The following is a 27,565-nucleotide window of genomic DNA, read 5'->3' on the forward strand; positions in this document are numbered from 1 at the left end:
TTTACCTGACCGTCCAATCCAGCGGTGTGGCAGTCTGTTGTTGAGGAAATTTCTGACATTGTGATGAAAGTGACATGGAGCTCCATCCAATTGATAGATGAAGTTTGCACTGTCATGTTCGAGCTGTGGCATAAGCCACGTAGTAAGCAAGCATTTGTAGAAATGTTTGTCTAGTCACAGTCCCTTCGTCAAAGAAGTACGGACCATAAGCTTTTGAAGATGAAATTGCACAAAACACATTCGTCTTCGGTGAATCACGTACAATTTCACAGATTTGGTGAGGCTTCTCAGTTCCCCAAATGCGAACATTTTGTTTATTCACTCTTCCTGTCACATGGAACGTAGCCTCATCACTGAAACAAAGTTTGTCCAAAAAATAATCGTCAACACTGCACAACTCTTGAAATGACTCACAAAAAGTCTTGCGACACGTGTGATCATTAGGTGTTAAGTGTTGTAACAACTGCACTCGATACGGATACATCTTTAAATATTTACGCACTACACGCCAAACAGTTGTTTGAGGCATTTGAAGCTCTTTGCTAACTCTCCTTGTTAACTTTTATGGGCTGCGTTAAAAACTGGTTCGAACCCTTTCGACATCTGCCTCAGAAGTGGACGGCCTACCGGGCGATTTTTCTTTACAAATGCATCCCGTTCTGTTGAATTTGTCATACCACTTACGTATAGACTTCTTTGATGGTGGATCTTTATGAAATTTTGTGCGGAACTTGCGTTGAACACTAACAACAGACCGACAAACGTGAAACTGTAAAACGCAAAATGCTCTCTCTGCACCACAGGCAGCCATCTTGGAACTAATCACTCTGCCACCTAGCGGATAAATTTTAAACTACTACGCTCGTTCCAAACAAAACTTGAGGATAATATTGAAAGTATTTCCATAGAGATTTCGTTATTGATACAGTATTATCACTTATAGAACGTTTCCTTATCGTTCACATCATTTTGAATCACGCTGTATATTTTAAGCTTCAAATTGTTCGACAGAATTCGCGACGACAAAGATTTTGAACTGAATTATACTACGAATTCCCTGCTTTTAATCTACATTGAACTTCTTCGTGAATATGGTTTTTGGTATTAATATTGATCGTAGGTAAGTATCCACTTTGTCGAAATTGTTATTTGATATCTTAACACATCCATAATTTGCAGTATTACGATCTCGACCGACTTCCATGCATTTATCATCATGCAATCATGACCTTTATTACGTTTTTGTTACTCATATGCTGACACTTCGTGTGATTCTGTTCATTTCTACGTAAATTTTGTATTTCGGGACTGCTAACTTTGCCAGTTATCCCTGTATTTGCATCATTGCTTCCTTATTTATTTATTTGTTATTATTATTATTATTTGATGCGCTAAATATACATGGTATTTTTGGTCTTCTACGGTGATATTTTGTAGAGAGATCTGCTGCTACTGTAAATAGTTTTTGGTCTTAAATATTCTGTGTTTTTACTAGTGTTTTGGAGGAGTTAAAACTGGTTCTGACAAGATTTCTGAAGAAACAGTATCAAATTGAAGGCAGTTTTTCCTCGTCTTTTGAGTAAGTTATAAAGAAATTTCAAAATCAATTAGTTACCTATTAATTGGTGTAAAGTTACATTGTTTGAAATGTGTAAATATTTATGTGCCACTGACCTCTTTTACTACAAAATGTTGGCATTCATAATGAAATTAGCGATTATTTCGTTTTAAAATACATTGATTTTGCATAGTGTGACATGTAATTTTACATGTCAAGTGTAAATAAATATTTTGAGTTGCTTTCCGTGTATTAAATGATGTTAATCCTTCTATAATGCAGATTCGTCATAAAAAAATGTAATTTTACCGTTAAATTGAGTGAGTACATATGAAAGAGGACTGTATTAGATGTTAATTTCCGACAGCGGAATATTTCTGTACAATATAATATGGCTGTATTGTACGTTTACAGTATAATGTTAATAGTGTGAAACCATTACAAGTGCTATAAAAATCCGTATCACTGCGAAACCCACATTAAGATACTTGTAAATGCAACACACAAGTACTAACCTGACTTAACCCACTCAAGCAACCTAACATACTCCAACTTATTATGTTATGCTACTCCATTACTGTACCTTGGGGATGTTCGGCCATACTTTACCAACCTAACCTAACTACCCTACCTCACGTTGATGTTTGTTTTGCATGAAAAAAGTTTTTTATAGAACATCAGTCCGCACGCATATTATCAATTCGTGAGCAATTATTTCGGTATGCGCCAAGAAAATAACAGTCCGGAATGTCTTAGAGCAGTGGTTCTTAAAATGGGATCCGCGAGATTAGCCAGGATCCGCGACGCCTAAAAACTGAATAAAATGGAACGCACAGCTGTTAGGCAGGAAGTATTTTTAAGATTACACCCTATAAACTGCAGCTTTGGGCAGTACGAGTACGAAACAATAATTATTCATCATTTCCAGTGCTCAGGGATTTCATTGATTCTTCAAGTGAAAAACCCTTTGCTAAAATGCACCAAATATTTGTAGGACACTTGAGGTTATTAGCTGCAATTTTTCGAAAATTTTTCCCTGTCCCACAATCTGATAATGGTTGCATTGAAAATCCTTTCATTGATGTAGGAATCCATGACATACAAGGTTATGAATCTCTCTAACACAGAACAAGAACAGCTATTGGAACAGGGTCGTAACTTGTGGAGGGCAACTCCCCCACAGGGAAGCTCCCGCCATTCGAGGGGGCCTATTTTAAGACAGAATTTCCCTATTCCATATATACGATACGAACATGAAATTATAAATAAAACATCAAACAGGTTCACTACATTACATGAACAAAATAGCACACAAAAGTTAAATAAAACAAAAATGAGTAGTACCCATTTCAGTAAAAAAAAATGTCTACTATTAGTGGCCCTAGAAATAATATTCGTATTGCTTTAAGATTTGTCAATATTGTCCCCTTAATTAATTTGTTATATATGGAAGGGCACAGGGGCGTAACTAACTGACCCACAGAACTAGCCGTGCAGGAGGGTCCACAAGCTCCGAGGGGTCTATAAAGAGAAAGAGGAAGATGGAAAGAGAGAGCCCAATATTTTGAAAAATAACTTTTTCTAGGAGGCCCAAATACGTGTATCAATGCTTCCCCCCAGAAAAAATTAAGTTACGGCGCTATATTGGAACTATCCTGCGATACTTCGTAGAGAAACGTTTCCAAAGAAAATGAACTTTGTAGTTTTTAGTTGCGTGTTGTGGTACACCCTCCTCCTTTTCACGTAGATAAGTTCCCATGTAAAGCCGAAGGGAGTAACTAATTGATTTGTTCTGCCCTGTTCTACTTTTGGGAAGACAAAATTTCTTTAAATTCTGGACTGTATCGAGATCGCAAGTTCGGAACCACGATGGTGTTGGCCCTCGGAAGAAGGTGAATAATCGGATGTATACCGTACAAAGAGATAAGTTGTAATAAATATAAATAAAACAACTTAAATCTCCTCCAGATGTAAGTAACAGCTTCATTGCCCATTTATCTCAAGTAAGTTGTAGATACATAGCAGTCTTAAAATATTCAACGAGACCTGGAAGTTAATGCAATAGATGATGCATTACAAATACATATCTTACATCTCGAGAGTTGCAATGCAAACCGTATTATCTCAACTCTGCAATGATTAGCATTTACTTGTACATTGGACATTCGACAAAACTTCAAAAATGCAAGGTGAAATAACTATTTCCGTTATTTGTCGCAATAGTAACTCAATATATCATCAATATCTTGAAAACATTTATAATAAATATCGAAGAATACACACACAAGCACCTATGTTTGTAATAGTCAAATTCCGGTCCCATTTTACTAAACAAAATTGAAGGCTAGATGTTCTATTATGGCCAATATTCTGAATATCAATTAATCGTGATTTTTACTTTTGCTCAAAGCCAGTGTTAAAGAACATAAGATGATGCGCTATCTTCAGGCCTCATTTTGTGCAATACACATTAATGAGTAACTTGCTTGGTTTAATGACAGTAAAATAAATTTACATCGGATATATTTTGATACAGCATATGTTACCTTTAGGATTCCGGACGACAGTTATTTTATTTTATAGACACAATATCTTGATAGATTTCTTATACCAAAGGTTAAACAAAATTAACTTCAAAATAATTTGACGTTACTTTTTTTTTTTTTTTTTTTTTTTTTTTTTACGACGACCACACTATATACCACACTACCATTTTCCCATTTTAGTTACAAAACGTTCAAAGATTATTTAAATCTCCTAGAAAGTCAATTATTCTAGGTGCAGATAAAGAATATTGTAGCCCATCATTAGAAACACTAACACAGCATTAAATTTGAACTTCATTACACATAAACACAAAATAATTAACAAACAAACACGCACAGATTGACATAACGTCCGCAAATAACAAATAATAAACATAAATCAGTCAACATTTGAACGTTGAAATAAAATTGAACATTACAAAGTTAGTTCATGTGGATTATCAGTAGATTATTCTGTAAACGGATCGGCTGAAACGGTCCGTTACAGTGTGCACTGTGAGTATTAGGGACAACGCCAGGAACGCTTGATGGGGTGGGCGGAAAGAGGCGGACCTAGTTGCTGGGTGGGCGGACAATGAAAATGAGAACTGGGCAATGTAGACATTTTTTGACAATAATTAAATTTCAACTTTTATAGTCTTTAGTTAGCTAAGGCTCAGACCGAAATAGGGGAGAAACAAGGATGTGGAAAACAGCTGTGTTGGCCTTATAGAAGGTGCCATTCCAGCATTCACTTGGTGAGACTGAAGAAATGCAGGACTTAGGATGGGCTGCGGGAGTTCGTGGCAATATGCTCGATCTACCGAATACCGCGTGGCACACACACTACCTCTACTTTCAGTTTTTTTTTTTAAACAATAATAACGGTGTGTACTGTGTAGTCGATGAAGTTCAAGACAGCTTTACCTCCTCTCCCTCCAAGAATGCACATGAATGCATAGAAATAAAAGAAGGTTCAAACAACGCAGACTAACAGATATTACTCTACTTTTCGTTAATAACATAAAATACACAATAAGTAGGTAAAGTAAAACAAGGATAAAATAGGCTGCTGCAAACATTTTTATCTTTGAAGTATTTATTACAAGAAAGCAAGAGAGAAAAAATATAAATGAGTAATTTCAGAAGCAATGCTGTCGTCTTCGCTCTCTCCAACATCTAGTTCATTTTTACTTTCTTTGAAATCGAACACTTCGAATTGCGAATCCTGGTTGTCACATGTATTTGTATTTTTTGTCTTTCTCCCATTGAAGAAGAAGGATGATCACTAACGTCAACGGATTGAAAATCGCGCTTCTTTGAACACGAGAAAGACATCGTTGGTAAGTTTTTTCGACATATTAGCTGAACAGGCACCGACCGCCAAGACTTCTGAACGCAACAGAGATCAACTCAACAATGCTATAATAAGGGTTTTTACAAATCTGTTTAATGCCACACGGGTAAGACATGTGTACATAGCCGTAAACAATTGCAAGTTGCAACCCTCTTATAAGAAGCTATCGCGCCGACACAAAGCAAGGGCGCCGATTTCTGTGTAAATTTGGGGGGAGGGGCATTTAGATGCAGAAGGCATGTATAAGGATTTTAAGACAAATTGAATTCAAATTATGCCAAATATTGTATATTCATAAATAAAATGCGGGGGCGCAGATGAGCTTTCTCCAAGCGCCCTTGACACAAAGCACTACTCTCCTCCCTCTCTTTCTGAAATGAGACAATAGACAATACTAGCCGGTCCTGTCCATTATTTAGTCGGCGTTTTAAAAAGCACTTCGTTTTTTTTTTTTTTTTTTTTTTCAGTGCAGCACATACAAACACTGGCGTTTCAATAGCACGATTGTGAGTGTATGTTAAACTTCAATTCAGTAATCACGACTTTTGGCATCATTATATTACTACAAGTATCTGTCTTAAAATCATTGTCCATTGCAGAGTTAAACAGAGTCCTAGAACCTATTACATTACACTCGAAAGTAATACCTATTGCTTTTGAAGTACAGAATGTCACCTTCAGTGCCGGATTTGCGTATAAGCTAAACAAGCTATAGCTTAGGGCCCCGCTCTCTTGGGGGGGGGGGGCAAAAATTTTAAAGAAAAAGTGTCTGTAATGTCATTTCCAAATAATAAGAAAAAGCAAATAAGATAAAACGCACATACAACAACGGTGTTCTGTATTGTTATGTATTAAGCTCTCATGAAGCAAGTAATAGGGCCCTGTTTTCCAACCCGCCTGCAATGGGATTTCTGTTGCCCAGCCCCGCTTATAATGAAACCCTCGTTTCGCAGATCCGCTTGTAATTGGGATTTTGTTTCAGAGCCCCATTTGCAGTTGGGATCCTGTTTTCCAGCCATTACATTTAGCTACTTTAATAAGACTTCACAGCATAAGTGATACAGTATCTTGTATGCGGATAGAACTCTAGTGCTACCCTTTCTTGTACTATTTGGAATTCGACAAGAAATTGAGTCTGGTAACAGTGGTTACATAAGAAGAAGGCATGAAACGACAAGCTCGCGAAATAATAGTAAAATATAAAGGAATTACAGCCCTAAGCGGCAATAATCTTTACATCGCGAAATTATAGCTATTTTATTTCGCTGTACAGTACGTAAGTATGAAAAGTAGTGTGCAGAAGTATTTTCATAACTTTCAGAACTTGGCACTGATTTTCATAGTGATCTATAGAGTTGAGTTGATTTTTAGTTGAACGTCCCTTTCAGCAGTGAGGCTACATGAGACGGGACCTACTGATTAACGTGGAATCCGAACCACATGAGTTCCCACCAGGAATCGAACCCGGGTCTCCCACGCCAAAGGTGCGTACGCTAACCGCTTAGCCACGGAGGAGCTCATATAGTGATCTATAGAGTGCAATAATGGATCACTAAAGGCAGGGGCGGATTCAGGGGGCGATCGCCCCCAGAATTGAATATGTTTTTATTTTAAAAATAAAACCTATCCTAAGAATTTTCACCTTTGTATTATAAACGTAAAATAAAACCTATTAACTTCGAACGACCCCAAACATTCAGAATGGATCCGCCCCTGACTAAAGGAAAGAATAGCACGAGTCGTAGTGATTTCATCCATTCGTTCTAGGCATATGAGTCGTTCGTTTGTATATATTATTATATTCCCAAAATCATTAAACGATGAAAAGTTTAACATTATTATACACTCATATACTTCGTGATTTTTCCTTGTAAAAATTCTATTAAAGAACAAGATTAACAATACGATACAACCACGAAAAACAACACGTCCTACGCAAACGGATTTTTCAGTGGCATCAAAATATGAAAACCTTCAAAGTGATAATATCAAGTTTATTCAAGGTGATGGTGTCAAAACATATAAGTTAAAATCTTTCAAGGTGTCTATTTTAAATTGAAAAAACATATTTTCCAGCATAAACAGTGCCTTGCTAAAACTAAAACAGTTTTTTGTGATACTATAAAACCAGGCATTTTTAAAAACAATCATCTTCATTCGACCTACACCTGCTAAGAGTGTGGTATGGTACATTCATTCTGCATCCAGAGGAACCACCCAGGACTGACAGCGGTGATGGAAGGCCTGTGTTTGTGAGTATATGCTTTGCGCTGATTAACTTTTGCATGACATAAATGTCGTGAAAGGAGGACTACGTGACATTAAAAACACACGAGAGTATCAGGGATTTCTCCTTGATAGACCCCAACCATTGCACTACTTATTTTTCGTATCATGATTTTGTAAATATTGTTTGTATCTATATCGTTAGCATTTATGGTGTCGGTTTTAATAAATACCACAAAAGTATGACACTTGTTCTTTTATTAGCATTCTTATTACTTAACGTGACAATTGATTGTTGCTATATTCAGTAACATAATTTAGTAACATATTAGTATCAGATTATGGCTCCCCCAGAGGAATCTCTCTCGTGTGGTTCTTAATGTTTGTGCTCCTCTTTTCACACATATAAGGCACTTTTTACTTTGTTAACTCCATTGTGATCATTTCATTTCTCACATTCTCTTGTCATGCCCACGACTCGCAGTCAGGCTTCTTTCATTCCCTTAAACACACCTCAAGTTCAAAATTCAAACAATATGGCAGGCATTTTTTCCATCATTCCCGATATATACAGTGCGTCCAAGGAACAAAGCGCGGATTTATTTTTACAAAATTTCTTGAAGATCGCACTGGTCAATAACTGGGATGACTCAAAATGCATAAAGATTTTCGAAAAGTCCCTTTCTGGACCCGCTCAACATTGGTTCTCCACCCAAAATTTCTCTACCCTTCCCTGGTCAACCGTCCAACAAAAATTCTTAAAACAATTTGGCGACGAGTAGGTTACACAATCTCGCATTCATCAGTATAGGGCTCGAGTTCAACTCCCTAATGAACCACTTTCTCATTACGTTTTCGCAAAGAAATTTCTGGCAGATCAGGCATACACGCAATTAGATTTTCAGGAGTTTCTTTTAGAATGCGTGTCGAGTATGACACCCGAGAACATACGTTGGTTTGGCACTCGCACCATATCTGACTATCCCATATTTATTGATGAGGTTACAACCTTAGAACGCACTCAACTCATGGCCCAAAAGCGAGAAACGGACTCTTCCTTTTCACGCCAAACTTCAGATGTCCCAACTTCTAGCGCCAGTCAAGAACTGACTCATCAAGTCTCACAGTTACAGCTTCATCTCAACACCCTTTCCAATTCTCAACCTATCTCTGTTCATTTCGCTCCTACCCGTTCTCGTTCTCCTAGTCCTCACAATCACAACACCCTCTCTCCTAACCACAAATCCCTTCCCTTTCCACAGTCCCTCTCACCCCATCCGCCGTCCTCCTGTCTCCAACATTCTCATTCCACCAATCCGACCTCTTCTTCTAACTCGTGTACTCATTGCTCCACACACCCGTCTCATTGTTGTCAATGTACCGCCTCCTCTCATTGTCAACCTGTCCCTCAGTCTCCCCCAACCCGTAACACTCCACGAAATGATAACAATAACGGCTCTCGTAAAGGCAAGAACAATAAGCGTTTTAATACTAAGCATTCTTCCCAACCCCAAAACGTCTATACTACACAACAGCCAACCATACCCATTCCCCCATTTCCATTCTACCATCCCTTTTTTCAATATCATACCCCTATCCACCTACCCTCCCTCCCCTCCTCTTCCCCTGTCTCCACAAACTCTCGTACCAATAAACCAAAAAACGCCCAAAATTAGCGCGAGAGCGCACCAGTCTCCTCGCGCTTAATTCTTCCTCACCCCCTTCTTCCCCTCCCTCTTCCTCAGATTACCTCCAATTACCGTTGCATTTCAAAGGCAAATTACCTTACGTAAAAGCCCGTTGCATGACCAAGGATGTTTTCTTTTGCCTCGACTCTGGTGCTGAAGTCAGTCTCTTTCCAGCCGACCAGCTGGACCCTTCGGTTCGTACTTTTAAGCTTCACACGGTTCTAAATGGTCTTTCATCATCTCCGGTACATCTCTCCCGTGCTACCATTCTCAACTTGAATTTTAATGGTCATCAATACTCCGTACTTTTTCGTTTGGTTCCTTTCAAGAACTTTCCTGCTATCCTTTCCAGTAAATTTCTTCAAGATCATCAAGCCACCCTTGATTTTGACAAAGGCATCCTATCATTACGTCATCTAGGTCGCATGCCTCCAGCCGATAATGCAATACACAGCGTAAATACAAACATTTCACTTTTTCAAAAAACATCCCACTCTTCACATTGTTTTTCAAGCACGTAGGAGACTTGTCATACCAGCCCGTTCAGCTAAAGCAGTTCCTCTCAAGGTTAACGGTCACTTTCCAAATACATCCTTCCGGCTACATACTCCTGTCTTATGAAACTTAAGTAACTGCTATATGACGCATGCTGTTGTTTCCATAGATAACCTAGTTTTGCCACTTGCAAACGTCTCGTCTCGTCCCCAGATTATAAAGGCCAATGCTCCCATTGTTATTGGTTCCATATTTTCACCACCGGAACAAAACACTAACGCTTACACCATCAGACAGGTTCATTTTCCCACGGACGAGGACGCTTCACGACACAAAGCACAACGCCTTAAAGAAATCGGTCATCTCATTGACATTAATAAATTTCACTTTTCTCCTGACATGGACGAACATCAAACTGTTCAAATGAAGGCGCTACTTTCTGAATATGCTTTTCTTTTTCAATGGCACGACAATGATTTTACAAAAATACCCACCTTTTCGGCCACGTTAGACTTAGAATCAGACGTTCCCTTTCAGTCCCCCCAATTCGTCATTCAACACAGACCGCGAGCAAGAGAACTCGTCCTGCGCCTCATTAATCAAGGAGTGTTTGAACAATCAGATTCTCAGTACAGAAATAACATATTATTTGTTTTAAAACCAAATTCCAAAACTGAGCTAAGGGCCGTTTTTGATCTCGGGGGCCTCAATTCCCGTTCCAGAACAGTAGCTTCTCCTTTAGAAGATACACAGGACGTTCTAGAGTCTCTTTCTGACTCAGTTTGGTTCAACTCCTTTGATTTACACTCCAGTTTCTATCAATTAGACTTAGATCCCAAGGACAGACCGGCCACTGCGTTCTCCATTAAGGGTCTTTCTCTCCCTTTCAATCACTTTCAGTTGACATCTGTTCCTCAGGGTTTCAAAAATGCCTCCATTTTACTTCAACAAGCTCTTCAAACCATTTATAGGGACATCTTCCCCAACAATATTACATCATTCGTTGACGACATGTATGTCCACGCAGATTCGTTCGATCAGATGATGATTGTTCTTCGTGCCTTCTTTCAGCAAGCCGCCAAACATTCTCTGCTCTTTAACATTAACAAATCAGTTTTCGGATCAAAAAGAATTAAATGTTTAGGCCATATTATTGACAATCACACTCTACAACCTGACCTTGATAAGATTTCAGCTTTAGCTCAGGCACCCAGACCGGCCACTCCCAAAAGTCTCAAAAGCTGGTTAGCCAGTGCAAATTTTTTCCGACGTTTTTTCAAAAATTTTTCCATCATTATTGCACCCCTTTATCAGGCTCTGTCAAACAATCCTAAAAAGCTCATCTGGACTCCTGAGCGCGTTCAAGCGTTTGAAACAATGCAGAAACTTCTAACCTCACCCCCCGTACTTGCTCTATATTCCACCCGCAATACACACCACATTCTCATGACAGACGCCGCATCAGTAGGCATCGGGGCGGTGTTATTACAGAAAGATCTCACTACTAACGTTGTGCAACCTGTTTGCTATGTCTCTTCCAGACATCCCAAAACCGTGTCCCCCCTTCCAATCTTCCATCAAGAATTATATGCAGTGTACTTTTCTCTCCGGAAATTAGAAAAATATTTGTTAGGCCACCATTTCACACTAGTTACTGACAATATTTATCTTCTTGCTGTTCGGAAAACAATTGTTCCATCCCCCAAAATTTTGAGATGGTTAAACTACATTAAAACATTTGACTTTAGAATCAAACATGCAAAAAGCCATCAGAACCCCATAGCTGATTATCTTAGTAGGCACTCTGCTCCTATTACGCAAGACACGATAGACATGGACAATGAAGTTGTGCCTGATTCTGTACTTCTAACTATCGATAACAACTTAGACCTATCTCGCCTACAGGGTGAAGATAAATTCTTCTCCAAAATTATCGAGACTCTCAACAAACGAGACGAGACAGATCCTTCATTCCAACGTCTCAACAAACAATACGTTATTCAGAAGGGCATACTTTACAAAAAACTGTACCGAGTACCTAACTCTCGATTACTGCTCTGCGTACCCGACAGTCTTAAACCAGCTTTATTCGATGAGTATCATGACCCAATGACTCACATAGGTTTTACCAAGGTGTATTGGATGTTGCGATACAAGTATTTCTTTCCGCGCCTAAAATCATGGCTAGCTCAGAAACTTAAATCATGTAAAGGCTGCGCCATCTTTAAACGCAATTACATGCCTAATAACCCAACAATTCAGCGTTTTCCTCAGTCAGGCCTATTTGAAACCTTTTCTTTGGACCTAGCAGGCAAGCTAATACGCAGCGATCCCGAAGGTTTTCAATACTTTTATGCAGCTACGGACCACTGTATTGGATTCACCATTACTCATCCTATTACAACTCCAAACAGCGACTTCATCAATTTCATCACAAACCATATCATTCTTCCATATAATACTCCTCGCACAATCTATTTAGATCTTCAGAGTTCACACCGGTCTACAGTATCGTTAAACTTCCTCAAGTCTCTTAACATAACAGTTAAGTACGGCCTACCCTATCAACATCGTTCTCTAGGCACAGTCGACCAAAGATTAGGCTCCTTGCAAACGAGTCTCAAATTTCTGTGCCAAGACAACCAGAAATTTTAGCCTCGCTTCCTTGCGCATGCCACAGCGGCTCTGAATAAATCACCCTTAACTTCCATTGGTCTATCTCCTCATTTTCTCCTCTATGGCGTTCATCCCACTTTACCATTAGACAATTTGCTACATGTTCAACAAGAAACTTTGAATACTAATGATCGCCTACTTGCACTCAAAGAAATGAGGGATCTAGTTGAATTTCGAAAACACCAAGTTTTCACTGATCTGAAGAAGCGCATTGAGAAGGCCAAAAATCCAACACAGTTCTTCCCTGACAGTTTAGTTATGGTCTTAGATACCTCAACAAAACCTAACACTTGTAAGCCATTATCCCGTCTTTATAAGGGACTCTACAAAGTGATTTCGAATGTCTCAGCTGATGAGTATCTTTTAGATATTGATGGGAAGCCAACGGTCATTGCTAAGACCCGTTTGAAACTGTACATCCCGCCTACAAACCCAGACCCCGAATTTGAGTATAAGTACAAGCGCTTTCTCAGTACCTCTAAATAAGATCTGACCAAACATTACTTCAAAACCCAACTACCAATTACATTTCACGTTATGTTTTGATTATCTAATTTAACGTTCCTAGTGAAACATGATCCCTTTCTGTAGTACCACACTGGCAAAACTTCCGACTTTGTCTCTCGTTATGCCATAATTACAGTTACAGGTAGACAACACACATTACAGACAATACTTCTCCCGTGCGGCATTTTTTCTTCCGGTAGTTCATTATTATTGCATATGCTTCGTCTCCTGTTTTTAGGCAACCCGTTGTACATGCACTATTTCTCCCGTGCAACGACTCCTAGTTACGCTCATAACAAACTCTACGCTTTTCCTTCTCCCCATAAGCAATATACCGGCATCATTCATTATTCACGTCATTTTCTTTCCTAGACGCGTAAGGAAAGACTCTCCATCTCATTTCCTTCTTGCGTCCTTTTTTGGGAACGGCTGGTCCGACCCCACATGATATCACTAAGGTCGCTAGGACGAAATGCCTTCTCTCATCCCACACCCATAAATATCCATACACAATTTTTTGGTTCTTACCTCGTACTCTGTCCTCCCCCATTTTCATTCCTCGTTCCACACACCTTAACAAATCCTCTCATTATAATGATAATAAAACGCATAAACCCCACCACACATTCGCGAACGGTACACATTAATTACCATTGCCACTCGCGTCTCCATTTTTTTTCTCACCTCCCGTACGCAAGCTCCTTTTGCTCACAACTGGCAACCTCACGCAGTTTCTCCCGAATCATTTGTCTTCCAGGCCAACTTACGGTACCTTGGCCAGGAATAAACTACGTCTCACTAATATATATATATATATATATATATATATATATATATATATATATATATATATATATATATATATATATATATATATATATATATATATATTTGTCCTACTTAATGGCAAATTCACTCTTCCTTTCTATACTTCTTCTACTATAACGGAATCTTTCGCTATCCACGACCATACTTCCGTACACACCACATACAGTAATAGTAAACATGATCATAATAATATTAATAATAATAATAAAACATAAGGCTCTCGCCATTTTACACACCCCGGAATATCCGCATCTCCCTAACGATTGATCAGGTGCCTTCTTCATTTCAGTTCGCCATTATACATATTTTTACGTAATACCTTTTGTTCCTTGTACGTTCCTTTTGCAATAGCAATTACTCTTCTTCCTAATTTTCTCTTCTCCCCTTTCTTCTTTCTTTTAGTCTTTTTTTAAAACGTTTTCACAATGGTCTTTAACAAGTAATTCAGTGCCTCCTGTCATGTAATTTCTTTTCCGCACCCGGCCTATTTTCACAAACGCATCTGGGCTACCCATCATCTTGCTACCCGTTTCCATGGATGATGCCTACCAAGTCGCAGTTTCCTTTTCTGGATGATGGACCTCACGACTTCCAGACCACAAGATGCTGTCCATTTTGGCTCAAGAATCACACCTTCCAGATAGCAGACTTCCAGGAGATCGCCCTTGACTCTCGACGTGCCGCACCACCACGATCAGGATTTCCCGAGTTCCAGCCTTCCCGGATACACCATTGGGATCACGCTCGACATCTACACGGACCCATCAGTTTTAGTGATCTTTTTTTTTCTCGTGTGTGTGTTTACTAACTTCCATTTCATAAAGATAGGCCCCTGACTTCGCGGTGCTGCCGTGACGTCCAGTCAAAACTTATACTGCATTGTCGTACCTCGTTGGAATTGTTGGAATGTTGTCTTTTCAATACTTAAGACATACAAATTTTCTTTGTACTGTGTAGTGAGAAAAAAATATAAATTAATGAAAAAGTGCGTATTTTTTCGTACTTTTTTGGTAAATCAATGTTTATAGGACTATATCTCGGAAATGAGATAACATGAAATAATTTCCTGTGCACGATATGTAGGTGCATCTATTACCTGTAAGTTCTGAAAATTTCATTACTCAACACGTAGTAATTTTCTTGTTATTCAGTAAAAAGTGAGACATCATTATCTCTGAATTGCTGCGGTGTATTAACAATCTGAAAAAACTTTTAGAAAGATCTTAAAATAGCTTTTTCAACCAAACTGTTTTGACTTGTTTTAAAAGATAAACAATCACAAATATGACATTATGATTATTTCTGCTTTGCGCCCTTCGCTATCGCAGTTTATACGGAGTGCTACGTTGCCACATTTTCCTGGCGCGTATAGACTCTCAGCCGGACGGGTATTTAAACTTGTCACGCACACTGTCCGGCACTTTTTAGAGATATTTTTAAAATGTAATGTCTCCACAGATTTTAAACCAATTTCTTACAAATTAACAGGATATACAGTAAATGTACCAAGTGTTCAAAATTAGAAAAGCAAACTCTTATCTTGTTTGGATTTGCATGTGATGGTCCTCGAAAATTTGTTTGCTTTTTGTCAGTTTTTCACTTATTGCACGCAGTACAAAATACACTTGCACAGAAACAAGAACATGCACAAAGTTTATTATATGATACAACCTTAGTTGATATGTAATATTGAGTTTACACTTCACAGAAAATCTGTTTTCAGATCTAAGAGCTCCAAGCTACATTAGAATCTGCCTTTGAATAGGAATGACGCGTTTTTTTTTTTCGGCGCAGCTTCAGGTTTACTTGAAACAGAGTTACTATCTTGTTCACTCCCGGATACGCCACTGAGCACAGAATAATCAATGTCCTTACTATTAATTACTAACTCATAACCGTCTGAGTCGGAGTCATTCATCAGTTCTGCAATTTCGTTATCGCTAAACATTTTGCCTCTTCTTTTTGTAATATCGCCGCTCGTGAAGGAATATCCTTTTTTTTTTTCAATCAAAAAGCACAAGATATACTCACAAAAATATAAATGCCCATTCGTCCGTTTCATTGCAATGAACCCATATGATGTGAGTGTGTGTGGAAGTTTTTGACGCCTACGAACCGAAGGGAAGTGTTGAAGATTTAATCAGTGCGACGTGATTAGACGCAAATACAGCCCTCGTCACCTACTCATTGCATTGTTTACTTTCGTTGAAAGAAAACAAAGGACTCATTCTGTGTTACATTGGGCATGGGAATTGATCGCAGAACTTGGGTGAACACATGATTGCCAAGGCTACAGTAGGGCTACATTTCTTTTTAACCTTTAACATGTTCGTAAGCTGTAGAGTGTGTATACTGATAGATCTTGAGGTAGAAATGGAGCCATTGTTTATAAATATTAGGGAAGATAGCAGGAGCAGCGATGAGTCAACAAAGCCATGACGAAAGTGAATGAAGTAAATAGATTAAGAGATGAGTTTTTGGATGTGTTTCTTCAACGTTTTATTTCGATTACATTGAGATGTGTACACTCATGTCCAAAATTATTGTCGCATATCTATAACTGTCTTCTTGTAAGAATATAATTTGATAATGATTTTGCAAGGTACTTTTAATACTGATACTATATGTAGAGTCGGGAAATGTATATTTGTAATAAATTTCATAGGAAAAGAATACGAAAATTAGCATGAGTAAAACAAAATGTTCCTAAATGGATAAGAAAATTTTAGTTTCGTTTTATTGTTCTTATTTACTGCTCTTTTGACATGAAATTTGCCACATACATGTCTTTGCCGATTATACACATACTAACATTATAAGAAATACCAGGCGAATTCGTTATCAAATTATATTCCTACAATAACATATTTATAGACATGCGACAATAATTTTGGACATAAGTGTGCATGCATTAATATTTTTATGATGTTGTGAAAGGTTATAATAAATACTTTTCCTATTACATTCGTATGAAGTAGGCTTCACGCTACAAGCTTCCTGAACGCGACAACAGTGCACGACAGCGTTGCCGCACTTCCATTTACTGTATGCTGTTTCTTCATATAAGCGCGGGGAATTTAAAGATTGGGTTGCAACGTGGCTCACCGCTTAACGCAGAGAATATGTTGAAGTAAACATTTTTTTTTAAATAAATACTCTACCAACTAAACCCTATTTTGTTTATAGTTCCAAATATTTGGAACACTAGACTTCCAAATTTTCGAACAGTGTTTTGTACGTTTCTCTACCTACCATGGTAAAGGAGATCAGAGCGTCGTACATTTGTTTTAATTACACAAAAAATATCAAGTGATGAAAATTGAACTTTTCACATCTTACAGTTAATGGATGCATCTACATACTGTACACAGGAAATTATTTCACGTGATCTCTTTTCTGAGATATAGTCCTATAAACATTGATCTACCAAAAAAGTACGAAAAAATACGCACTTTTTCATTAATTTTTATTTTTTTCTCACTACATAGTACAAAGAAAATTTTTATATCTTAAGTATTGAAAAGACAACATTCCAGCAATTCCAACGAGGTATGACAATGAAATATAAGTTTTGACTGGACGTCACGGCAGCACCGTGAAGTCAGGGGCCTATCTTTATGAAATGGATAGTAGTGCCTCCTTCCTCTAGTGTTTTTTTTTTTCTTTCTTTTGTGCACCAGCTCCATGGTTATAAAGGTCTTAAAACGATGAAAAATTTTAAGGGATTCTATGTCACTGGTTCTCATGAACAGTTGACCATTGTACTTTATTAAAAGGGGGATTATTATATTCCCAAAATCATTAAACGATGAAAAGTTTAACATTATTATACACTCATATACTTCGTGATTTTTCCTTGTAAAAATTCTATTAAAGAACAAGATTAACAATACGATACAACCACGAAAAACAACACGTCCTACGCAAACGGATTTTTCAGTGGCATCAAAATATGAAAACCTTCAAAGTGATAATATCAAGTTTATTCAAGGTGATGGTGTCAAAACATATAAGTTAAAATCTTTCAAGGTGTCTATTTTAAATTGAAAAAACATATTTTCCAGCATAAACAGTGCCTTGCTAAAACTAAAACAGTTTTTTGTGATACTATAAAACCAGGCATTTTTAAAAACAATCATCTTCATTCGACCTACACCTGCTAAGAGTGTGGTATGGTACATTCATTCTGCATCCAGAGGAACCACCCAGGACTGACAGCGGTGATGGAAGGCCTGTGTTTGTGAGTATATGCTTTGCGCTGATTAACTTTTGCATGACATAAATGTCGTGAAAGGAGGACTACGTGACATTAAAAACACACGAGAGTATCAGGGATTTCTCCTTGATAGACCCCAACCATTGCACTACTTATTTTTCGTATCATGATTTTGTAAATATTGTTTGTATCTATATCGTTAGCATTTATGGTGTCGGTTTTAATAAATACCACAAAAGTATGACACTTGTTCTTTTATTAGCATTCTTATTACTTAACGTGACAATTGATTGTTGCTATATTCAGTAACATAATTTAGTAACATATTAGTATCAGATTAATATTAACAGTATTGTATCTATTGTTACGTTCAGAACTGCCCGAATTTACTTTGTGTAAGTTAGTATGCAACAGGCTGAATGCATTAGGTTATCGACACTAGTTACTACATAGCAAGGCAAGGTACCAACATCTTTTCACGTAACAGTAAAAAGATGCTACCTACATTTACAGGTCTTATAATAATTTTAGTGCAACAGTTAGGTTTTTTAACGATATTTTTATGATTTTCAGCCAGAGACGTATCTAGCCAGGGACCGGAGAGATCTAAGACCCCAGTTTTTTGAGTGACAAAAATAATTGAAGCCATTGCTTACATATTTTTGAAAGTTTATAGTAAACTCACGATATATCTATCATAATCTGGGTTTTAGTTGCCCCTTCTCCAGTTTTAACCTTCTAGGTTCGCCTCTGCTTCCAGTGAATTTGTGTCGTATTACACCTCGTGTAATCTTCGAGGGTTGCATTCCATTTTGAGTTACTCTAGTAACCTGACCGTGAAAAAGCTCACTCGATTAGTTGGGCTTGAGGCAGTAATTACCAACCCTGGATGATATTTAGACTGTATTTACGTACTTACACGGATCCCTGGAAACGTTTCAAACTTTACCCAACTGAATAGAAACAACTTGAAATGAGAAATAATGCTGTCTCCACATATTGTAGAAGCATGGCGTGGAGCGTTGATCATAGTTGGTGCAGAAAGAAAACAGAGAAGATCGGCAAGGGGATTTATTGGTACAAATTAAACTGCTGCTAATTTTACAAATTACAGTTTTTCTGTAATGTATTCAAAACAGTAAGTTAAATTAACGAAATATAGATCTAAACGAAAACGTATTTAGATATGTATTAGGTCCATAAATTACCATATAGCATATATTCAAACAGAAAAGACAAAATTTTGTCGCTGAAAAAGAAAGCTAGAAATAAAATTACCCCATTATCTTCAATAGCTTAGCCCCATCAAACCTAAATCCGACACTGGTCATCTTCATAGTTCTACTTCTGTTGCAGAGGTAGGCCTATCATTTCAGACTTCGCTTGAGGGGGCAAGAACACCAACAACATAAGACTTCAGAATTTGTACTAGTGTATTAGTAGACAATCGATAAAATATATGTATTCCTCAAACTCTTGGGGGGGGACAATTGCCCCCTCCTATCCTCCCTTAATGACACGCCTATTCTGGTGGGTTGGATGGATGAGTGGGCGAGGCCATCCATCGGGTGGACGGTTGCCCACCCCCGCTCACCCTTAACGCCGTCCCTGGTGAGTATAGAGAGTTGTCTAAAAAGGCATTGCAACATTTGATGCCTTTCCCTGCCACTAACTTATGTGAGCAGACCTTTTCTGCTCTTTGCAGTAGGCCCTATTAAAACCTTAAAGCGAAATCGTCTTAATGTGGAATCGGACCTAAGATTGATAGTGACAAATCTTACTCCAGATTTCAATGCAATTATGGAAAAACAGAAAGAATTTCATTCCTTACATTAGTGACCCCACATTTGAGAACACTGTTCATCAAGTGGATTTTCTTTTTAAAAATAATTTTAAAAAATGATTTCCAGTCTTGAAAGTTACTGTATTTTCAATTGAAATTTCGTTCATTAGAAAACACTCATATATCTTTAGAATAAATTACTTATTGCATTATTTTTCTTGATTTTTTTCTTGGCAGTGGTAATTCTAATTAGCATTTTCTTTAATACCATGTGAAATTCCAGATAGCATTGCAAAGGGATCCGAAGATCACTTTCCGAATGAACAGCGAGTCCGCGTTATCGGAAAGTTTGAGAAGCACTGTCTTAGAGAATCATTTAGAACAAGAGAAGAACAATTTTTATAAATAATTATTTTGACGAACTATTGTAAACCTGCACTCATTTCTTGGCACATGTCCAAGTAATTGCTTACAAATTGATAATATGCGTGCACACTAGGGGCGCAAATCTGTCTTCAACATTGGGGGAGGGACGGGTAATAACTTTTTTTTTTTTTTTTTAGCGATGTTCAAAATGTTTATAAAGTTGAAAATGCACAGTGGAAGATAAAGGGAGCACAATTGTCTACATGGGAGGCGGACAGATTTCAGGCTCATTCTGAGGGGAGGGGGGCGGGAGATGAGACTCATATCACAGTGGATGAATCTGATTTCTGAGGTGAACCTGTTGTATTTTTATATCAAGCGATATAGATGAAGTAGTGGTACATATCAGTGCCGTGAACACATTCTGAAATCTGAATATTTGCATATTTATAATTGATATGTTTCTACTGAGGTATCCACAATGATCCACATTAAAAATTTAGGACACTTGCTTTATAATATAAATAATGACTTCCCAAAACTATTAAGAAAGAAAGTCAATTATTTATGACGCAAATTATTTGAGCAAAATGATGATCTCAATAGCATTATAGGAATCGTTACAGGAATTAAACAAATAGTTGGAAATAGACTATAATTAATGACAAATTTAATGTAATGAAGTTTCAAATCTTTACATCATTAAGATGAAATCCAAAAGAAATCAATTTCGTCTCACTTTTGTGGAAGTCAGATGCAAATCATCACACCTATCCCCAATAAGCACTTTTCAACTCGGATTATTGGGGGGAACAATCCCCCTCATTCCGCCCGGGATTTGCGCCAGTGGTGCACACTAATATGCAGTGGTGCTATTTTGCCGGTTCGCACCCAGTTGTTAAAATATTGCGAGTTCGCAGAACCGTTTGTTATACCCAGACATAAACACACACACACACACATACACATGTCCAAGCTGAATGAAGGAAAGAATCCAAACAAATTTATGAAAACACCTCTGTACTTTCCCGCTCGCTTGCATTGTTGTGAAAACAAGTTTGAATTGTTTCAATTCGATAACAGACATATGGGCAGAGAGAAATTTTACTTATCTAATGCCTTACCTACCCAACGGCGTCGACTTTCCAAAATTTATGTGGGTGCATATCAATGGCTGGATGTGTTATATGTTTTCAGGGAAGTCTCGATATTTGATTAATTTATTGTCAGTTAAAATGGATTATGAACACTGTCATAAAGGGCTGTGTTGTGATAAAGTAAAATATACCAGTACAATAAGGATAGTTGAGGCTGCCCTAGGCTCAGTCGGTAACATGACTGACTTAAACGCAAGAGAAACGCCTTCAAATTCGGGTCCAAACTAAAAATCTTGTGGGCGCGGTGCACCCACAAGATTATTTGTGTGGGAGCCGGAGCCCCGGAGCACCCACGTAGTCGGCGCGCATGTACACTCATGTCCAAAATGATTGTCGCATATCTATAACAGTCTTCTTGTAAGAATATAATTTGATAATGATTTTGCAGGGTACTTTTAATGCTGGTACTGTGTGTATAATCGGAAAATGTATATTTGTGATAAATTTCATAGGAAAAGAATTATAAATACGAAAATTAGAATGAATAAAACAAAATATTGTTAAATGGACAAGAAAGTTTTATTGTTCTTATTTGCTGCTCTTTTGACATGAAATTTGCCACATACATATCTTTGCCGATTATACACATACTAACATTATAAGAAATACCGAGCGAATTCGTTATCAAATTATATTCCTACAAAAACATATTTATAGACATGCGACAATGATTTTGAACATGAGTGTACCTACCTGTTTCTGAACTAAGACACACGTAGTTTTTTTTTTTATCTTCATGTATTGTATTTTAGAACAAATGTCAATTCTAAGACTTGTCTTCTTGTTTTTTAGTATATTTTAACAATGTAACTTTCATAATGTAAATATCTTAAAATTACTTTCAGGTTAAAATGTCCGAAGCAAAGATTCCGAAACCTAAGCAGATGAGGGGTATACTTGAATCTAATATTAGAATAAACATAATCACGGCACTCAGCCTTTCTGCTATTGCAGTTATTACGCAGTATCATCTCCATCGCAAAGCAAAGGAGAAGAAATATGCAGAATACTACAAGTAATTTTCTTTCCTTATTATTTTACAATTATTATTTGTACTGTTACTTCTCTGTTGCTTTCATTACTGCAGTCAAATATTGCAATTTCATGCACTTCAGTAGATAGAAAGACCTATTTACCTATCACCTTCAAAGTTTGATTGGTTCAAATTAATTAGTACACATGTCGTAATTTATGTTTAATTATAAGTAGTAGAAAATAATAGTTATAATTGAAATACCTAATATTTGAAAAGATTTAATTAAAATGATTATGATTAGAGGTCTGTGCGAATGCGGATATATATTTCTCTTCTGTGCGGGTAGCGGATAGAGTTGCGGATATGGTTTCCTACATCTTTTCCCTACCTTAAAAAAAAAAAAAAAAACCGCTATGAAATTTGCGATGTTGGTGGAAAGAGCACTAAGAAACGTTTGTTTTGAAACCTTAAATATGAAGTGTTAGTGTGGTTTTATGTGAATTTGTTTGTGGTGCTGTGATTAATTTTTATTTCTTAATAACGATTATTTCTATTTCGCCTTTGGTTTGAACAAATGCTCTTTTTTTTTATGAGTAATGATGAAGTTTAAAAACTTAGAGACGTGCTCTAAAATTACTTGATAGAGCGGATATAACCCACCTGGCATTATTTTGGTCCGATATCTGCATTTGAAGACTTTGGGTAAGTACATAGATCGTTCATTAATATCTAATTTGTATCTGCACGATTTATATTGCATTTTATTTAGCGTAGTTGGTATTTGATCTCGAGGAAATTGATATAATGTATTGTTTCGTTTGATTCAGGAAACTACAAGAGATAGCTATTTAAAATGTTTTTTTAAAAATATTTTCGAAATTATGACAATTACAGACTATGTAAGTTGTATATATTTGCCACCTCATTATCTGGGGATGCGGATGCGGGTGCGAATAAAGATGTTGCGGATGCGGGTGCGGATAGAGATGCTGCGGACGCGGTACGGATGCAGATGCGATATTTTATAACTATGCAGACCTCTAGTTATGATGAATGTTGTTATATTGTAAAACGGATCATCGTCACCTCACCATAGGTATTCTGCCATTATTGGCAGGCCACTTGCTGCAACTGAGAAACTTCCATGCTCTACGGTCTTCCGGTAACCTCTTGGTCTTAACGTATGATTTCTCTGTTTCGATATCGTCCATTAATTGTAGTCTCCTTCCTCTCTTTCCTGACACTATACCCTCTAAAACGTCCCTCATGATACAGTTTCTTCTTACCCAATGTCCCAACCAGTTTCTCTTCCTCTTCTTAATAATATCTAAAACTATTCTTTTCTTCCCCACCATTTCTGACACCCTCTCGTTCGTTTTCCGCTTGATCCAGCTAATTCTTTCCATTCTTCTCCACACTCACATTTCAATTGGTTCCAGTCGTTTTTAATCATTTTGCGTAATGTCCATGTTTCTGCCTCATACAGTAAAATACTGCACACGAAGCATTGTATGAGCCTTTTCCTCAACTCTTTATTCAAGGTACCACAAATAGTACGGTACTTTCTTCCTTCTAAAGGCTTCTTTCTCTAATCCTATCTTTGCTTTTACTTCACGTTCACACTTCATATAATTAATAATATTACTACCCAGGTGTCGAAAACTAGTCACCTTTTCTGTTTTCTTCCCATTTGTACATTCGACACCGAGTGCTTGGTTCCAATAATCACGGCTTTTATCTTTCTGATAGTTATTTTCATCCTTATATTCTTCAGACCCCTTCCTTAAGTTTTCTACTACCTTATTGATTTTCTCCTTAGATTCTGCAACAAGCGCCACATCATCTGGAAAGCGTATATACCTAATCATTCTACCTCCCACTGTAATGCTATCTTCATTTTCACTATCTCTTATAGTTAATTTCACAGCCTTATAGAGTGAATTAATACTATAGTAATACCATTGCAATTTAAAAGAATATGAAATACGTGTCCATTTGAAATTTTAAAGTTAGCCCTCCTCGCCCCTTAGGAAGGGAAGGGCAATTTTGTTTCATGTTAGTTCCATATTTTAAAATTCTTGGACATGTATTTCGTGTTCTTTTAAATTAAAAGTGTATTTCTCCAGATAGTTTATTAGCAACCTCGGTTAAGCACGATTATATTAGTTTTTTTTTGCGATTACAGTGCCATCTAGGAGGATAACGAAAAATATTTCAAGTAAAAGTTGTGTATCTTCGGTCGCAGAATCCGAATTTACAATAAAAATAGGGAATTTCCGTTTGAAATTTTAAAGTTGTCCCTCCTCCCACCTTAGGGAGCGGGAGGGCAAGTTAGTTTTGTGTTAGTTGAATATGGGCAAAACTTAAGGACGAAAGTAAGTTTCGCATGTTGTGTCATTTCCAAGTGGCATAGATTGGTGAAACTTGAACCATACATAGACATTAGTGATTGGAGAACGAAAAATGGTACGTTTATACAGAGGCAATAACTTACAATAAAAGCATTGGACACACGATGTCCCATACCTTGACATACGAAAGGAGTGAAATGATCCTTTAAGAAATCTGTAAAGCGTCATCGTGGCTAAGTAGTTAGTGTACTAGCCTTTTGCGTGGAAGTCCCGGATTCTGTTCTCGGTCCGAGCTCATGTGGTTCGGATTTCATGTTAAGCTGTAGGTTTACGTCTCATAACCTCGCTGCTGGAAAGGGCGCTAAACTAAAAATCAAATCGAATGAAATCGTGATCACCACGGACAGCGATGCACGCTCTTCAACGTGGTCCCATGCTGTCCGCGAAGTTCATAGTAAGTTCATGCAGTATGGAATTCCATTACTCCACCAACGCTGTCGATAATTTCTGGATGGTAGTGATGAAACAGGTCATAAAATTCGTGACCTGTGATCTAGAAGACCCAGAGCCTTCTTGTTCCAAGAGTTCCGCGATCTGCGCTGTTCGATGCGGTCGCGCATTATCAACCAAAAAGCAGTTGGGGCCGACTGCACTTCTGAAAAGACGCACGTACAGAAGGAGTAGTGCCATAATAACGTTGACCAGTGAGTGTAACGTACCGCTTTCAAAAATTAGGAGTTTGATATACCCATCCAACATTACACCTCTCCGCACACTCGACACTGTTCCTGGGTTCATTGCGTATTCTCACTTCTTGCCAGATGAAAATTATTACTCGAGTTTACTCTTATCGGAGAAGAGAACGCGATTCCACTTCTTGTCAGTTTACTCCTGATGTTCTTGGCACTACCGCAAACGATGCCGCCGATATGCGGGTGCTGACAAAATACAGTAATGGCCGTTGTTAAAGAGAACATCCCTATGCAGTCTACGTGTCACTGTAAAGCGTAAAATTGGGCGCCTTGCAGTCCTGTTAAATGTATTTGCAATTGTACTCGCTGTTTGATGTCGGTCTCTTCTTGCCAGTGTCACAATGTAACGTTCGTCCTCTGCTGTAGTTGACCGTGACCGACCACCACCTCTCTTTCGCACAGAATTGCATGTGCTTAGGAACGCTCCCCATGAATGTGAAACAACGCTGTGGACAATATCAAACTCCTCGGTCACACATCGTCCTTCTTCCAGTATCCCGATGATAGTTCCTCATGTAAAGTCATCTTATGGTATTTTGGGCCATGTTGCTATGAGTAACACAACCACAATAGAGATGGAGTATTTCGTGGGTCAAGATTTATAAGTGGGCCAGTGTGTCATGGGTCAACAGGATGTGACCCTCTGCGACCCACCACCCTCTCTGACCCAGTGAGCCACCATGAACCAGCGATCCACTATGATCTACTGCCCCACTACGACCCACCGACACATACTGCTGAGTACATTGTGTACAGTACATTTGGCTAATGACAAACACTTCACCATATTATATCGTAGAGCGATGCTTGAGCGATTCGCCGTACAAATTCAAACTCCGTTTAGTAATAAATTTACAGCCTTGTTTTATTACAAGTATCAGAGTGGATTACAGTGGAGTCTTTAGTGGTGGAGAGAGAGTGTGGATCATGGGTCAGAGTTGATGAAGATCAGGTTTGGTGGTGGTGGGTCAGAGTGGGTCATGGTGGGTGGTGGATCAGAGTAGGTCACGGTGAGTGGTGGGTCAGTGGGTCATGGGCCAAGTTTTCATTGACCCACGCCATCTCTGCACCACAATGCACTTTAGGTCTCTGAACACACTGCTTCGTCCCTTTCATTAAAGTGCTTCGTGTTGAGGAAGCAGATCCATTCTGCGCTACGGTCACGCTGACGTCACGCTATGCAATGTCTTCTTCCCTGAACACTTGTGGGAGACCTATGGCAATATGTTGCCGGGTTTTTGCAATATTTTGTCGATTACGCAATATTTTGTTACCGTATCTATCTTGTCCTTAAGTTGTGCACACCAAACTATATTAATTGTATGGTTTCTTGTTAAGATAAAACTGTAACGAAGCTCTATGGTTGAAGAAATGTGTAATTAAACCGCGTTTCAGTTTAGGCATTATAATAACGCTTCATTAGACATATTATATTTTATGAGGGTACTATTATAGTGTTGAAGCTGTAACAAGTTTAATAATGTGTAATTGTGTTTTGTTTCATTTGTTGACACGATTTATTTCAGGAAATTTGACCAAGAGGAAAGATTTGAGTTAATGCGAGACGCAGGTTTGATGGAATCTGCACCTCCATAACTAGGAGTGACCTGCATGGAAGGTAGGGTAGTCAGCAGAGCTAAATAAATATGTAAGATACAACAAATGCTATTGAATCGTGTCGCGCCGTTTGGCCTAACCCTTCTTTCACCTAACCAGTTATCTCATACAATTATGAAAGATGAAGTGTCTGTCATTTTAGGCGAAAAAAGACCCTCGTTTTGCCTAATCCTCGTTACGCTTAAAATGGCGGACAATAAAAACTTGTGGAAATTCAACTACAGGTAGATTACAAGAGAAAATTCCTTACTTTGTGAAGAATTGAAGTATTGAAATACAAGGGTTGTTACAGAAGTTCTAAGCCTACTTGTAAACGGAGCAGCAGAGAGTTTATGGATAGTGTTACTTTTCAACAGTTCCCTGACAAGTCAACACATTTTGCCCATCGATATTTAAATACGTTTATTAATGCCGCTAGTAAGAAATACTTGTCGAAGGAGTATGAAATTTCATCTGCGGCATGCATGACGTCATCATCAATGTCAAA

General features: G+C 37.9%; 1 protein-coding gene across 3 annotated transcripts in view; it reads left to right on the forward strand.

Annotated features, from left to right (window-relative positions):
* Positions 1-27,565, forward strand: part of LOC145670215 (cytochrome c oxidase subunit 6C-like) — a 62,443-nt gene that overhangs the window by 22,714 nt on the left and 12,164 nt on the right. The window contains exons 2-4 of one of the 3 annotated variants that reach the window (XM_081738600.1): positions 1,496-1,579; positions 22,228-22,397; positions 26,988-27,079. In XM_081738600.1, the coding sequence (XP_081594726.1) occupies positions 22,234-22,397; positions 26,988-27,057 (234 nt within the window). In that variant the 5' untranslated portion in view covers positions 1,496-1,579; positions 22,228-22,233 and the 3' untranslated portion in view covers positions 27,058-27,079. Of the gene's footprint in view, positions 1-1,495; positions 1,580-17,397; positions 18,101-22,227; positions 22,398-26,987; positions 27,080-27,565 lie in introns of those variants that run through there. The other 2 variants (XM_081738608.1, XM_081738594.1) reach the window with 2 other exon arrangements.

Source organism: Thermobia domestica, chromosome 2, assembly GCF_964235325.1.
Source record: "Thermobia domestica chromosome 2, izTheDome1.hap1.1, whole genome shotgun sequence".
Lineage (NCBI taxonomy): Eukaryota > Metazoa > Arthropoda > Insecta > Zygentoma > Lepismatidae > Thermobia > Thermobia domestica.